Here is a 16,961-nt window from a genome sequence, read left to right as displayed (position 1 = left end):
CAGAATGAGAAGCAAAACTCTTTTTAATAAATAGCCACAAGAAGGTAGGCATCAGGCATCATAGATCTTGATGTAGTGGTCTAAGAGGTGTCTATTGCATTGAAAATGACTCCTTCAGTCCCTTTGTGCCACACACATCAAAGACGTCATCCCCAATATTTCCTGCTCATGAGACTTGGTCATCAGAGCTTTCTTCTGAGGACATGGTCATAGATAACCACTTGCAGATAGAGGTCTGTTTTGATTGGAGTCCGTGTTGTGTTGTCCCCTGGATAAACCTGGGAGATGAGGAAAACAACAAAATTTTTTACTCATGTTGTGCAACATGTGTGACATGAAATCCTCTTAAATTAAGCTGCCTTTATATTTTAAAGATTCACTAACTTTTATTGCATATGATACTGATTTTGAACCTTATTCCACCTGTAGAGCCAAGCCTTTTTTTAAAAAAAGTGTCTAATCTTTATGGAATTCCCATCTAGAAAGAAAATTTGATTTATGATCGTTTATGAAAATATGATGGATTAGAGAACTGGACAGGTGCAGCTTCCCCTTAGATACACCAAAGGAGACGCAGACAGTCAATGATTTTCACTGATATTTATGCCAGCAAGCATTTGACAAACCCTGCACAAAGAGGTCAGCTGTATAACACGTATGGCTTTAGAGAGGTCAACCCCCTTCTATGCTTAAAGTATATCTTTCATGCAACAATTGGGCATCTGCTTATTTGTTGCAGATGTTCCACAGCTGCAGGAAGTTAGACCAGAATGGCCCACTTTGAATGCAACCAAATATATTTTTTTCAAGATATGCATTTTTAAATGTCTCCTAGACCAATACGCTCATTTTAAAAAGTGTATAATTTGACATTTTGTCCCGTTGCTATTCGTATGCAAGCCGCGTTTGTGGGAAGCACTTCAAAGAAACCCTCATCCGAGAGCTGTTTTGTACAAACCCAAACAAATTACTGCCCGGCTTACTTCGCCTTGGTTTTGAGAGGAACCAAAGCATGGGTGTGTTTGCCATATTCACTCTATAGCCAGATACAACATTTTCAAAGAGGCAATGAAGAACAGATGGCCATGTTCTGATCACGATAGGAGGACCGTTAGTTGTTCATAAAGGGACAGACCACTCCTAGCTCCCTAGCAAGGCAGTGAAGAAACAACTGAAAAATGGGCAATGCTGCCAAACTTAAACATTTTCAGTCCCCTTATGGCAGTGGGAATGGAGGAATTTGCTTAACTGGTTTCCTAATATGGGAACTAGTGGAACACAGTTGAATCAAAATCACTGACTCAAATCCATTTGTTACATGTTTCTTTGCTCTCTTGTTGGTGTGGGTCAAATGGTCTGAAAATCCCATGCATAAGGCTTATTGGGTAACTATATCCTCCTTCAGGGATGTGGTGGCGCTGCAGGTTAAACCGCTGAAGCCTCTGTGCTGCAAGGTCAGAAGACCTGCAGTCGTAAGATTGAATCCAGGTGACGGAGTGAGCCCCCGTCGCTTGTCCAGCTCCCGCCAACCTAGTGGTTCAAGAGCATGCAAAAATGTGAGTAGATAAATAGGTACCATCTTGGTGGGAAGGTAAACGCCGTTCCGTGTCTAGTCATGCTGGCCATGTGACCATGGAGGATTGTCTGCGGACAAACGCTAGCTCTATGGGTTGGAAACGGAGATGAGCACCGCCGCCTAGAGTCGGACAGGACTGGACAAAATTATATCCTCCTTCGGGGACCAAACACTGTAGCATGCAGAAATCACCAGGTTCAATCCCTGGCAACTAAGATGACCAAGGAAGCAAATAAGGGGGAAGTCCTTTGCTCAAGATTTTGGAGAACATATTGGTACTCAAGATGGGCTTGCAGTCTCACCTTATATAACACAGTTTGTTATCCTATCCAATATCCTATGATTCTTGTGCAGAAAATAAAATAGTATACTGAAGGAGGAGTGAGATGCAAATATACCACCACCAGTACTCACCACCCTATCTAAATCCAGTTGTCATAATTTTATGCCATGCAATAAGCATGATGTCATCACTTTACTCTGTTTTAGTTTAATGTAAAACTTTCTATTCTTCTCCTTCAGGCTCCAAGGTTCCCTAAGGGGTCTCTTTTGACATGGGGGAGTCTTTCAGGGTCTTGGGGTGAAACCTTTCATATCAGAAAACTGCCACCAGATTGCCATTAGTGGTCCTGTTCTAATGGTGGAATGGCTGTCCAAGATTTTCTAGTATGAAAGGCTTACCCCTCCCTGCCCATCCTAAGGCTTCCAGAGCAAAAGGGGATCCTTAGTAAACCCCAGATCCGAGGGTGGGGGGAGGAATATAAACATTTAAATTAAATTAAAACAAAATGTAGCTGGCTGGATAGCTCAGTAGTTTAGGTATCTGGCTATGGAGCCAGAGGTTGGGAGTTTGATTTACCCATTGCGCCTCCTATGAGTAGAACCAGGCTGTGTGACCTTGGGCAAGCTTCAAAGTCCCAGGGCACCCACAGACGAAGGGAATAGTAAATCATTTCTGGGTATTCTTTATCTGGAAAACCCTGAAAAGGGTTGCCATAAGTCAGAATTGTCTTGATGGCACATGTTATTAAAACATTAAAGAGTAATGTCAGTCCTGTTGCATAAATAAATGTTGAATAAAAGGTCTCATTGGTGTCCTACCTTTGCCAGGATCACGGCCATGAGAAGACCTTTAGTCCTGCTACTAATGCAGAGAAGACTGCATGTTTACATATAAGATGCTTATGTTGTGTTGTGCTGTGCCTTGCTGCGTTATATAATAACAGCAAGCCAGTGTAGAGGATAAAGTGTTGGGGCTGTGATTCGAGAGGCCCGCGTTCCAATTCCCACTTGACCCAAACCAGCTTGCCTATTTCATAATTCAAGATTTAAGCACCAGAAGCCCAATTTCTCAAGCACTGAAATGTGTCTGAATCCAACACAAATGTATTTTTGTATCCTTGCGACGTCTGTTTCTGCCATCAGCTGACACAAGCCACGAATGCTTCGCAGCTGAACATTCATATGCCGTGAGATCGAGTCCCTTAGGATTTTCAAATGAAAGTGCAGTAGGTGAGAAACAGGCTGGAGGACTACGGTAGGTGAAGCACTAATGCCTTCCACCCTTTCCCCTTTCTCATCTTCTTCTTCCAGAAGCTTTTTTCCAGAAGGAGAAAGATAATAAAAATAGCTGGTGATGGAAACGGAGAAAGCGAAGCACTGACAGGTAGATCGCTGCCTGATACTGTGGTTGCTTGGGCAATTAAGACCACACTTACTTCATTCAAGACAGCAGTTTTTTTTTCCTCCTAATAAAAAAGACCTTACTGATAAAAAAAAATGCCAGCCGCTGTAACCTGTTTCCTCCTGATTTACAGTTGGTTCACATGGCCACCCAGCACATAGGAACCCCTGGAAAGCCACTTGAAAACCCAGCATGTGCCAGCTTCCTGCCTGTGGCCTGAAGGTTGTGTGTAGCTGCCGCCAAGCCCGGGATTAATTTTTCTGTGCAAGCCACCAAATGCTAGGATGAGTCTTGAGGTTTGTGTCTGGCAACCAATTCTGTTCCGCTCTTGTTGCCCTAGGCAGGGCTCCCAAACGCCAGCTGGGCTTGCTAGCAAAACTTCTATTTGTCATCCTCTCCCATTTCTCAAGCCTGCTAACCCACCCAGAAAAGTGGAGGGAGAGGCAAAGCTGTGCCTTCCTTGCACAGGACCTTGGTTATATAAAAAGACAAGGATCAAAGTGGAGAACACACCTGCTGTTCCCTTCCTTCCTTAAACTACGGTGTATGTAGGAGCCTGCCAGAGACTTGTAGGAATACTCCCTGAATCTGGCCGTTTGTGACATGCTCCTCCCTATATTTTGGCAATGAAGCATCTTTCCTCTGAGTACATGAGCTGCTCTGATAACAGAGAAAGCAGACACTTAAATGTGTTGCGATTCACTCTCAGCCTGTTTCGAGTCCTGACAGTGAGCAGGTTTGATATAAGAAATGGTGGCAGTAAAGGTAATTAGCACCCATGATGAAGCCCAATCTATGTGAGAAGCAACGTTGAATTTAACTGACCTTTGCTGAATTATGCATGACTTTGTTTACTGCTTCGTCAGGTTGCTAAATACAAAGCAAACTTTGCATTTAAAAACTAAATATTATGAGAAGGATAGATTCCATATAGAAGACAATGTGAAAAGTTGAAGGCAGCAAGAAAAGAGGAAGACAGGATATGAGATGGACTGTCCAAATTAAAGAAGCAGTGACCTACAGTTCGGAAGACCGAAGAAGAGATTTAATATAATAGACAGGAAGGAAGGAAGGAAGGAAGGAAGGAAGGAAGGAAGGAAGGAAGGAAGGAAGGAAGGAAGGAAGGAAGGAAGGAAGGAAGGAAGGAAGGAAGGAAGGAAGGAAGGAAGGAAGGAAGGAAGGAAGGAAGACACTATGGTATGTTTCTCACACATCCCTTTACTGCAACGGCAAGCATGAAACTAGATTTTGCATCTTAAAAGGAACTGTTTGTAATCCTGTAACTCAGTGGTCAAAGTTGTTCTAGAAAGGGTGATATGATGTTTTATGGAGGGAGGTGGTCACAATATGAGAGAAGAAAGGGTCATTCTCTTGTCTTTCCAGAAGTGACCGTCCCTGCCCCTTAGTTTCTCTCATTTTGCAATTAGCCTGATGGGAAAGAACCTATGTTCAAATCTGGACTTTAAAGTTCACGTAGACAAACTGTTGTGTCATCATGACTTGCACTGCATTCACCCTGTTCTCCTGGTACATGAAATTCCGAATTCAAACCTCTATCAAAGTCAAAATGTGAACATGAGTCATTTCCTTCCTTTCTCCTTTATTGTTTCATACTTTGAAGGTTAAACACGACAGGCTCAACTTAGGCATGCGAGACAGCAGCAGCAGCTTAGATAAAGCTCAGCTGGGACAACGGCCAGGAGCAATATCCCAGGCATCCTCACAAGCACCACTGTGGAAGACAGCGAAGTAGCAAACAAAATAGATGTACTAGAAATTGGATTCCCATTTTGTTCAAAAGCTGTCTTTCACAATGATCTGTCTGTTGATCATTCACTATACGGAATGATGAACAGTATTTATCAGTATTTTATACCCAAGAAACCCTGACATGGTTGTCAAAAGTCAGGAGTGACTTAATGATGCATAATTAATGAAAGCTTCCTTCTAATTAATCAAAGTTGGTGTGGATGCCTCTCCTCCTCTCTGCTTTATCCCTCCCTATGATCAATGCATGTTACGTGACATCAAGTTGGAACTACTGTAACTTACCCGTATTTTTCGCTCCATAAGACGCACCTTTCCATAAGATGCACCAATATTTTAGGAGAAGAAAACAGGAAAATATAATCTGTTTTCTTCGCTCCATAAGACGCACAGACTTTCCACCCCCCTGTTTTGTGGGGGAAAAGTGCGTCTTATGGTGCGAAAAATGCGGTATATCAACCCTAACAGCAGTTTCAAGTTATGTGAGATATTTAAGGAGTGGTTTTACATGCCAACTGTCCCCCATGAGTTTTCATGGCTGAATGGGGACTTGAACTCAGATCTCATGAGTCCTAGTTTGTCACGCTACCCCGTACAACATGCTATGGCCTGCTTTCTTGCTTATTGATTCATTTGCTACCATCTTGTGAGGTGAGTTAGGCTGAGAGAGGATGACAGAGAGAAGGCCATTTGTATGGTTTCCATGGGGACTAGAACTTGGATCTCTGGGGTTCCAGTCTACCATTCTAACCATTACAGCAGTGGTCCCCAACCTGAGCCTCCAGATGTTCTTGGGACTTCAACTTCCAGAAATCCTGGCCAGCAGATGTGGTGGTGAAGGCTGCTGGGAGTTGTAGTCTAAGAACATCTGGAGGCCCAAGGTTGGGGACCACTGCATTACAGCACACTGGCTTGAAACTCTTGGAGCATGAGTGCATATGACCATTGAATTTTAAGGGTCAGATTTCTGTTTTTGAAATAGTTTTGAAATTTATAAGGGCAAGTACATGGCATTCCCAGTGCTTGTAAGACCTGCCGGTCTGGATGGAGACTTGTGAGGTTTTGAAGAAAATGGCTTTTCTGTTTCCGCCATCTGCAAGGTGATTGTCACCTCTTGTGTACTCACTCCATGAAAAAAAGTAATTTTTCCCAGGCCAGAAGAGGGCAAAGCTCATCTAGGACAATCGATTTGCAAATGGTGAACACAGAAATCCACTTTCCATAATTACTTCATGAAAGGGTAGCAGAAGTCATTAATGTAGGGATGACTGAGAATATATAACAAACATGCATAGATGATGATGATGATAGAATTACAATCATGCAGCCACACTGGAAATTATAAGCTAAAAGAATTAGGACAATGGTCATAAATGTGGATAATATGGATGACTGTGTCTAGTTCATTTATCAGCTGGCCTGGGAATATGTAATAAAAAAAACTAATTACGGTATTGTCTGTTATTTTTCCACATGGGCAAACTTTAAAGTTTCCTTTCTGAAAAAAAATGTGTATGGTTTAAAAAGGAACATTACTCTAAAATGTTATTCTCTGGCTATCTGGATTCATATGGAATAATAGAAGAAAGAAAAAACTCATATAAGTGATAATATGGACATTTAAAATAAAGTAGGTTCATGCACTAAGAATGAAGCATAGCTGTATGATTATTATGAAACAAGCTTAATGTGTGTCCTTAATTAGATGAAAGAAAAATGTTGGCAATTAATGTGTTCCATATGAAGGATAATGTAGCACCACCATAAGGTTGATGGTTCAAGCCTATGCATTATATTTAGAATTAAGTTCCAATGTGTTTGTGGGACTCATTCTCAAGTGAGTGTATGTAGGCAAAGTTCAGGCCACATGCAGTCTATTAAGCCCTTTTCTGCACCTGCTGGATCCTCAGTAAATTAAATTTTTAAAAATTGTTGAAAAGATCTGGTGCTGAACATCAGCTGTATGGTTTGCCAGCAAAAATTCAGTGGCAAACGACTGAAAGAAAGCGCTGCTCTCCATTGAAAACAGAAGTGTTCCCTTAACACTTGTTTAAGCAAGGAAAACAGTTAATTTCCAATTGTTTTCGAAGGGAGCCTTCATTTCACAATAACTATAGAGTGCTTTCTTTCTGAAATGGCAACCTTTCACTTCTGCAAACATCGGACTTTTCTAAACATCATGTCACTTCTTTACTGACTACATGTTTCTGTTTCAAAGTCCTTCAGGCCCATAAACATCTGTTGGTCCTGATGTTAGCCCTAGTTGTGATACTGTTCTATTGCTGTAAGGAGATTTAAGTAAATCCATGTATTCCACTCTTGAATTTATATTATGGACCAAGTGCAGTGACATTTGATTCATTTATCTTCAGTGGTTGCCCATAAGCATTTCCCTGTGTAGAGCAGGGTCTAAATGTTTCCTATAAATAAATAAAACAGCTGTTGTCTGTTAAACTGTCTGAGAAATATTGTTTATATTGGCCAGAATCCTTACCCCAGAATAAGTGAAATGGCATAAACTGTGGTGGCAAATTGCAGGCAATTAATGAGGTACTGATCACATGCTAAGTCATGCAACGAGGCTTGTCGCTGGCCTCTTGTTAGCTGCAGCTCATCAATGACTCCAGAGTAAAATCCAAACAGGATTCTGGCCATAAAAATAAGGACAGTTCTTCTGCAGGCATGGGATTAACAAAGAGCATCATGGTCTTCAGATCATCATCTTAGGGATTTTAAAACAGAGGGGACAGTATTTGTAAGGGAGATGTCATGCGGACGTATGATTAGAGAGTATAAAATAAACGGAGAAAAACAGTTTTTCAGTATTTTTTCCCCTCAGAAAAGAAAACAGATAGACTTCTTATTAATTTTTTTTTGGGGGGGGGGAACTACGAGAGAGAAAAAAATGTTCAAAACAATCAAAATACCTTAGTGAATCTTAGCAGAAAAATAGTGTATGCTCTATAATAGGGACAGATTGACAGTAGCTGGATTTAGATACACTGGTATAGTTCTTGCTTCTTAAGGTGGGAATAGTTATTTCCTCTGCATTTCCATTTAAGAGAAAAATGGTTGAAAGTAGCTGTGCCGTGGCATCTTAAGCCACGGATGGATCCCAAATATAGGAAGTGGGGAATGGCCCTTTGTCTTTAAATGGTTGGATGACTTTGATCAATGATGTAAAAGTGGTGCTTATAGATTGATTGCAAAGGGAAGATGGATCTGTTACTTTATGCCACACACTGCCTAAGTATGCTTGTATGCTGTCAGCAGCCCACAGCACCTCACGTGGGCTCCTTCAGCTGTTTCTGCCCTCCATTATCTTTTCAAATATTTTTCAAAGCATGCCCCTCCCCCGCTTACCCCTACCTCCCATACCATTCAGGACGTGTAGTGGGCAGTTCTGACATATTTTTGGCTGCTCCCAAGCTGTTCTAAAGGGACGTGGTGGTGCTGCAGGTTAAACCGCAGAAGCCTCTGTGCACCAAGGTCAGATGACCAGCCGTCGTAAGATCAAATCTACGCGACGGAGTGAGCTCCCATCGCTTGTCCCAGCTCCTGCCAACCTAGCAGTTCAAAAGCATGTGAAAATGCAAGTAGATAAATAGGTACCAGCGCTCCGTGTCTAGTCACGCTGGCCACGCGACCACGGAAACTGTCTACGGACAAAATGCTGGCTCTATGGCTTGGAAACAAGGATAAGCACCATGCCCTAGAGTTGGACACAACTGAATTAAATCTCAAGGGCAACCTTTACCTTTACCTAAACTGTTCTAAGTCCATGAGAGATCTTTTATTTTCAAACAAAAAGTGAGTACTTATTTTCAAGTCAAGCTTCTCTTGAGCCTAAAACAGCTCAGTAACCGAAAACATGTTGAAAAGGGCTCCTAGGTATTTCTAGGGGACTTCTTCAGTCACAAAAACTCCTTCAGCTGCCTTTTGTATGCCCATTTGTTCCCTGAATGCACAGTCATTATGGACAGGAAGTGAATTCTATTTATTTATTTATTTATTTATTTAATTTCTATGCTGCCCAATCTACCCAGAGGTAGAATTCAAGTTGCATAATGGCCGTTATACCTACAATTATTTTGTTAAATAGGATGACGGTGGTTTTGTATGAATGTTTCTAACATACAGCACTTTTTTCCAAGCATTTACCACTTAAAATGATTCATATTTTATGCATTTTTATTCATATTTTTAAAGATGCAAACTGGGGAGACATTTTGATTGGGGACTCAAGTGCAATCCATTTTTTTAAATGTTTGGTGAGTCTAAACTTTGCAAACTCATCTTAACGTTCACATCTTCCAAGTTCTAGGTCTCTAGTTGAGAACCTCCATTTTTTTTCTCTCCTAATTTTCTGCTACAGACCAATGCCTCCATGTTGTGAAAGAAGAAAAAGGTCAATGACAAGCTTATGCACGCTTCAGAACCTTAAGTGGTTTGCCCAGTGCTAGAAAGGTTATAATTGTATCAAGAAAAAATGAATGCCTCCAAAATTATAAGATTTACTTACCTTGGTTAAGTCAAAAGACACCATTATGATATCCAGCTTCTGAACATTTGTGTTACAGCAACAGAACTACATATCTGCAACAATTAATACCTTCATCTGATTTCATAACCCTCCCCAAGTATCTAAATATTATTTCTTTCTTTAGATGTTCTTGTTGAATATGCTAAACCATTGTTTTAAATAAATGAATACAGTATTTTATTTGTTCAGTGGTGTAACTTCGGATGAACATAACAAGGGGAAAAGAGCTAAAATGGGTTGCTCCTGCAGTCTCAAATATATTGTAACCCGGGGATTAGGAATCTGGTGCCTCACAAATATTCTGGATTGCAATTCCCATAATTCTTGACCACTGGCTGTGGGGGTTGTCGTCCAAAATGTCTGAAGGGTTACTGGCTGCTCTTGCTCTAAACATTAAACATTGCTTGTCGCCTTTGTGACTACAGGTGCTCCCAGCATCTGTGGAAGATTGCTAAACGGTTACATCATGAAATGCCTCAGGGAACCTGGGGAGAGTTCCCTAGATAGTTTCTTAACGAAACTGAGGGAAAGAAGTGTCAGGGTTTGCAATTCTCATTCAAACAGATTGAGGCAATGACATTTTTATCTCATGAGGCCCACAGCATGGTTTCAGAGGGAGGTGGTGATGGTTCCGTAGGAGCAGCTTGTTCATCCAGACAAAGACTATAACGTGGGAGGGCTTGGAAGGATTCATTTGAGACTTTGAAGAGCCATCACCAACTGAGAGCAAGAGCAGGTGATTCCTTGAATAGACCACTTAAAAGGTGTTGTTGTTTTTTAATACCTAGCTTTCAATCTATGCTAGTCTTTATCAGGGCATGAACCAATATATTGTGGATAGTACAGGGTAAAAACATACATAAGTTCCCAAAAGTCATGACTTTGTTAGATTTTCTCTCACAACTCATCAAGCATAGGGCTGGCAGGTATTTAGGCCTCCCTCCCTCCCTGATTGCCTTATTTTGAAACACAGGGTTCCTATTTGACCATACTATTTGGCAGTATTGAGAAATGTACTAATGAGAAGAGAAGACTCCCTGGAAAAGACCCTAATGTTGGGAAAGTGTGAAGGCAGGAGGAGAAGGGGACGACAGAGGACGAGATGGTTGGACAGTGTCATCGAAGCTACCAACATGAATTTGACCCAACTCCGGGAGGCAGTGGAAGACAGGAGGGCCTGGCGTGCTCTGGTCCATGGGGTCATGAAGAGTCGGACACGACTTAATGACTAAACAACAACAATTTGACAGTACTGAGAAATCAATACTAAACAAAATTAGTCAGCTGCCTTGATCCATCTTAGCAGCAGGTAAGACAGCTTACTAGAATGCCCAGTGGCCAAGTCAAGAGTGATGCCTTACCTCAGAATAGTAGAGAGGTAACGCCGCTGCTGAGGGGCACACAGCAGCTTCATATGTTTGAGCAATGGTGAACATTACTATATCAACTTTGCCTGCATTTACAAGACATCGTATGTAAAGAACATCATGTCTGCAAGTACAGTGGTGCCCCGCATAGCGACAATAATCCGTTCCGAAAAAATCGTTGCTATGTGGATTAGTCACTATGCAGGGCAAAAAAGCCCATAGGAACACATTAAAACACATTTAATGCGTTCCAATGGGCAAAAAACTCACCGTTATGCAGAAATCCTCCATGCGGCCGCCATTTTTGCTGCCCGGTAAGCGAGGAAAGGGCACAAAAACACAGCGGGCGGCCATTTTCTTTACCCAGCGGCCATTTTGGAACCTCCAATCAGCTGTTAGAAAAACATCGTTATGCGATAATCGGTAAGTGGAACAGCTTACCAATCATCGCAAAGTGATGTTTTCCCATTTAAAACATCGTTATGCGATCACAAAAGCAATCGAAAAAACTCAATCGCTATGCGGATTCTTCGTTAAATGAAGCGCTCGTTACGTGGGGCACCACTGTAATATAAGAGACAGCACACTCGCTCCTGAGAGGAGGAACCTTATCCTTTGGCCAATATTCAAGATAAGATGATATTACAGCTCTGTGACACAAATATCTTAAGTAAAGTCTCTACCTTGGGGTCCACATTAATGATCTTCCTGTCAGACTTGTTCTTGAAGAGTAAGCCACATACGTTTTCTGCAATCACTTGGTAGTTTGGACTTGAATTCAGGCAGCAGATGTTCTTATCCCAGTTGTAGAAACTGTAGGGATAAAGCAAAAGCAATGGAAACCATCTGTTTGCACTATAGCATGCAGACTGCTGGGCTAGGATAAAAATTACACATGTCACCAGGTCATGACTTAGGAGCACTTATATACATTCGTCATGCGATCTTCAGTGGTGCAGCGAAGGGGAGAACATGGGGAACAGTCATCAGCTAGCACTGGTTTAACTGATGAACTATCCCTGTGAATGAGGCGATAACAAGGTTATTTACAAGGTTATTTATTAGTATTGATTCTGATAGATTAGCATGGAAGAAATCAGAGATTAAGGACAATCATTAAGCACCGAATAGATACTTCCATTTCTTTGATGGGGTCTCTCCTTTCCTTGTAAGGTTTAGAAATGCAAATACTGTTAATAGCAACCAATGAGAGTTACAGAGAGGTGAAGGTGCAATGTGATGGCTAATCAAGGAGGGGAAATACATTGTGTTCATTTTATTGGAATTCATCTCATTTTTGCAACTCCAGGAAGTAAACATGGCCTTGAAAACAATATGTGCAACCCAGAACTAGCAGCTCTGCACTGCAGAGATCCTACCATAGATGTTAACCTGAGCTGATCACATACAAAGCCAACTATAATAATAAATGTATAACCAGTTATATAGCCAACTATATATACTAGTGGTTTTCAACCTTGGGTCCCCAGGTGACCTTGCACTAAAACTCCCCAAAGCCTTCACCACCAGCTGTGCTGGCCAGGTTATCTGGGAGTTGTAGTTCAAGAACACCTAGGGGACCCAAAGCTGGGAACCACTGCGCTATACTGTACAATCTGTTTTCCTTCATGATTGCACGTATATCGTTTTGAGTGTCCTTTTAGAAAGATTTCTGCGACAGATTAAAAGCAAGACACAGTACAGAAAGTATAGTTCAGGAAAGATTTGTGAGCAGCAGCCAACAAAGAATCTAGTACTTTGCTTATAGCTCTTATCCTCTAACATCAACAGAATGACTGCTTTTGCTTCTGATGCAATGCATTTCATCTGGATGCTTCCAAAAGAATCATTTCAAAGTATTACTCTGAAGAAAAAGTAGTATCATGTCAGAACCAGCCCGCGCAGTGGTGCCAGAAAGGAAAAGGCATGTTTGCATTATGACTGTAAATTCACTTAACTATCATGTTTTCCCTCTGAGAAACCCTTGGGAAAAATAATGTCACGAATAAGTGAAATGGGAAGTTTCTTGCCAATGATACAAACCTACAGTTTCCAGGACATTTTGTTGTAGTAACGGTTATCATCCTTGTTTCCTTCCTGTGGCCTTCCTAACCACTGCCTGACCTGCTGTGATTTTATGTTTATATGCTTGTTAGTTTGTTTTGCAGACATTCCAAGTATTCAGCACGGAAATCTTGAGCTATAGAATGTCATCAAACAGTGCTGCTTCTGTGAGGAAAATGAAAGGACAAAGTTTTTTTTGTTGTTATTTTTTGTTTAGTTGGGAGGCATATTTAGTATTAGAATTAGAAAGAGGGGAGATGGGAGAAAGAAAACGGAAGATACAGAAGATAAGGCTGGAGACTAACAGACTGAGTCAGCACTTAGAATAGCTGAACAGGAGGAGTAGGTATGTCCAAGAAGGCCAGGGGAGAAAGAGGAATGGGAATGTGTGGCCCTGAAAAACAAAGTCAGAGCTGGTGAACCTGTGGCTCTCCATGTGCTGCATGACTCAAAACATCATCCCTTATCATCCCTTAGCAACTATGATCACTGGCGAGGGAAGACAGGGATAGCAGTTCCATCAACATCTTCAAATCCCCATGTCCCCCACTCCTGGGCTAAGGAGAAAGATGTATCAAGGGAAAATCTCAGTAGGGCCTAAGAGCTGAGTTGGTGGATATGGAGAAACGGTGAGTTGGAGAAACCAAAGGGATTGTGTTTGTACACATGTGCAAGCTCTCTTTCACATACGGATTTAAACTGGCAAGGTGCATTTGGGGCTGCAGGTGTTCAGCGTTGTATATCTGTTTATCTAGCATTGCGTTGCTGCCTCGTAATCTCTTTCACTTGACATTATGCAGCTCAGTGGAGGGACAGATTGTGTAACTGAAGCTACGCTGGGAAGGAAAAACCACTAGCAAGAAAAAGCTCCTACCAATAATGCTGAAAGAGGAAAAAGAACATTCTCCTGTGAGGGATTTTCTACGTGTCATTAAAAATAAATTAGACTTGTACGGAAAGAGCTATTAGGGAGCTGCAGGATAATCACTTCCATCATCCTGCCAAGTTTTATACTTCTGTGCAATGAACTGGAACAGCACCATAATTCTATCCTCCAACCTGGAGGGCCTGCACCCCAGGCGTACAGATATTGCCAATGAACTGAAATCTGCTTTGCAAGCCCATTCTTGATACAGCAAAGAAGGCTCTATATAACCATTACCTGGCTGATGTTTCTTCGCCAAACGCTCCATTGGCACAGAGTAGACGCTACCACCCGTATCTGTAAGATGTACTTTCTATAAAGCAGGAGACCTCTTACCCTTCCAAACAGCCCTTTTAAAGTTAAAGATATGCCCTCCATTCAGCATCCTCTGTGCCTAACTGGGTGGGGTGGGGAACTGTGGGGTATGAGACAGTTTCTGTCCTTTCCAGATACTCTCTTCAAGAGAAAACCAGGAGGAAAGATACAGGAACCCTCCCCTTTCCAAACCTGTTTTAAGTGCGGATTGCACGCATGTGCTGTTTTCTGTTCTCCAGGTTATTCTCTGATGACATGAAAGTAGTGCAGAGCCAGTAGCCTGCAGTCATATAGGCAGGTAAAGGTAAAGGTAAAGGTTCCCCTTGACAATTTTTGTCCAGTCGTGTTCAACTCTAGGGGCGGTGCTCATCCCCGTTTCCAAGCTACAGAGCCAGCATTTTTGTCCAAAGACAATCTTCCGTGGTCACGTGGCCAGTGCGACTTAGACACAGAACGCTGTTACCTTCCCACCGAGGTGGTCCCTATTTATCTACTTGCATTTGCATGCTTTCGAGCCGCTAGGTTGGCGGGAGCTGGGACAAGCAACGGGCGCTCATTCCGTCGCATGGATTTGATCTTATGACTGCTGGTCTTCTGACCCTGCAGCACAGGCTTCTGCGGTTTGTCATGATAATCGGTAGGGAGAGAAGGAAATGGCCTAATACTGGCCTTTCCCCATTTTGTTACAAGCTCTAAGTGGGTGCTAAGTTCAGCCAAGCATGTTGAGCTTTCCACCCTCTACCATCAATGGAGCAGTTGAGCTACTTCCACCCCTGAGAAGACTTCCAGGGCTTGGAGTACCAGAAGCTCAGGCTGCCAAATTCTTCCTCTAGATCCACGGCAAACCATCTCAGTAGCTTCATGTGTGGTCCATGATCAGGGACAGTTTTGCGTTACAGTCTTACACATCTGGAGGGCACTGGAATTGGAGAAGGCTGCTCCAGACCATATGTGTTGCTTTGTGTCCCAGATTCCTAGCCAGGTTAGAATGGTCAGAGGGAGGGAAAAAATGGCATTGCATTCTTCCCTCCAGTTTCCCAAACAAGGCACTGCTTCTTAAAGACAACAATTGCCTAGACAATTTCCATTAAAAATAAAAAAGGGAACATTCCTTCTGCAGCTGGCCGGTGGGCGCTGCTCAATACTGCATATTCCACATACCTGAGTGCTTTGTTGAGGAGTATTAAATACATTTGGAACATTTGGAAATCTATTAAAATAATAAGAGGAAATCTATGCAGCAAATTTTAAAACACATTTGGCATTCTTTGCTGTCTATTTGATAGCATTTCTCTCTCAGGACAATTTAAAGCATTTAAAAGGCATCTGTAATTCTATTAATCAAAATTAGATTTAGTTGCATTAGGGCCACAGTGCTTCTTAGGTTGCAGTAATGGTTGTTATTCATTCCAGAGGGTGAATCAAATTGTGCAGATGAAGAAAAACGCAACAGGCCAAAACCCTAACAGAAAAAATATACTGTATATGAGCATATGAAACTACCTTATTAGAGTAGTGGCCCCCAAGCAGTCTAGCATTGAGTACATGGGCTGCTACTGTCTCATTACGCTTTCCTAAAATTGCTACCAGAGGTCATCTTTATTGGAAATGCCAAGAAAGTCAACCTGGGATTTATAAAGCACAAGGTTTTTCTCCCCTACACACACTGCTTAGAAGGAATGTACAAGTAGTAACAATCCTACCTTTAATACTTTAGTTTCCAAGTAGTTTCCAAGCTTAGCTACTTTAGAAAGATAATGTGCCAACTGGTAACACCATTACTTCTGCAGGATGGTGAGTGATGTTTATTTATTACTTCCAAAATGATAGCTTTTAGAAATCATTTGGCAGGATTTTTGGCCACTTCTCCATCTTCAGCTATAAAGTATAATAACTAATATAATAACTTCTCCATCTTCAACTGTAAGTATAATAACTAAAGGTAGCATGTTACTTTCTGAATAACGCCTAAGATCTTACTTTCAAAAACCCCAACAGTTTTCCAGCCGCTGCCACTGTGTCTACCACTGGACTGTGGACTCACCCCTCGTGATGCTTAGCGACTGAACCGTTAACATTGTTGTCAGTCTGTACAGGTTGTTCTGTACAGGTGCTACAGATGTAAATGGCTTTTCTCAGCATCCATTATACACATGTAATAATTTCACAGATTACTGGGCTTCTCACCAATTATCTGAAAGAAAGTCCCTGCCACTCTGAGCGTCCACTGAAACCAATGAGATATTCTGTCTTCAGGAGAGTTGAAGATTCATGAGAAGAGCAGGCAAGTTTATAGATACATTTAATGGCTAATGAAGTGTGTTTAATATATTCACGAAGTGTGTTTAGTCCAGGACTTGGAAGTAACCAGCTATACATAGCATGGTTACCTACAACTACTCATTTTATAGGCAACAAGTGATGAAACTAGTAGTTACAAAATTACTTCTTCTGTACATCAAGTGACACCTAAGTTATCATGAGCAACACCTATTTACTTTCAAAGATACTTTTGAAAGACATTTAAGGCACCATTTGGCAGGGCCCACTTCCCCTAGACCAGCAGAGGAATGCCATTTTAGTCTTATATTTTATAAATAGGTAAAAGTAAAGCTTCCCTTTGACATTTAGTCCAGTCATGTCTGACTCTAGGGCGTGGTGCTCATCGCCGTCTCCAAGCCGTAGAGCCAGTGTTTGTCTGTAGACAGTTTAATACTGCC

The 16,961-nt window shown here is 41.8% G+C and overlaps 1 protein-coding gene across 1 annotated transcript in view; it reads right to left on the bottom strand.

The window, feature by feature from the left end:
• CFAP299 (cilia and flagella associated protein 299) overlaps nucleotides 1–16,961 on the bottom strand; it is a 311,988-nt gene continuing 295,027 nt past the window's right edge. The window contains exons 5-6 of the mRNA XM_020803170.3: nucleotides 11,621–11,750; nucleotides 1–278 (exon numbers count right to left, since the gene is read on the bottom strand). Of these exons, the coding sequence (XP_020658829.3) occupies nucleotides 183–278; nucleotides 11,621–11,750 (226 nt within the window). The 3' untranslated portion in view covers nucleotides 1–182. The remainder of the gene's footprint in view (nucleotides 279–11,620; nucleotides 11,751–16,961) is intronic.

The sequence above is a fragment of the Pogona vitticeps genome, chromosome 5, assembly GCF_051106095.1.
Source record: "Pogona vitticeps strain Pit_001003342236 chromosome 5, PviZW2.1, whole genome shotgun sequence".
Lineage (NCBI taxonomy): Eukaryota > Metazoa > Chordata > Lepidosauria > Squamata > Agamidae > Pogona > Pogona vitticeps.
This window is presented reverse-complemented; position numbering and strand designations above follow the sequence as displayed.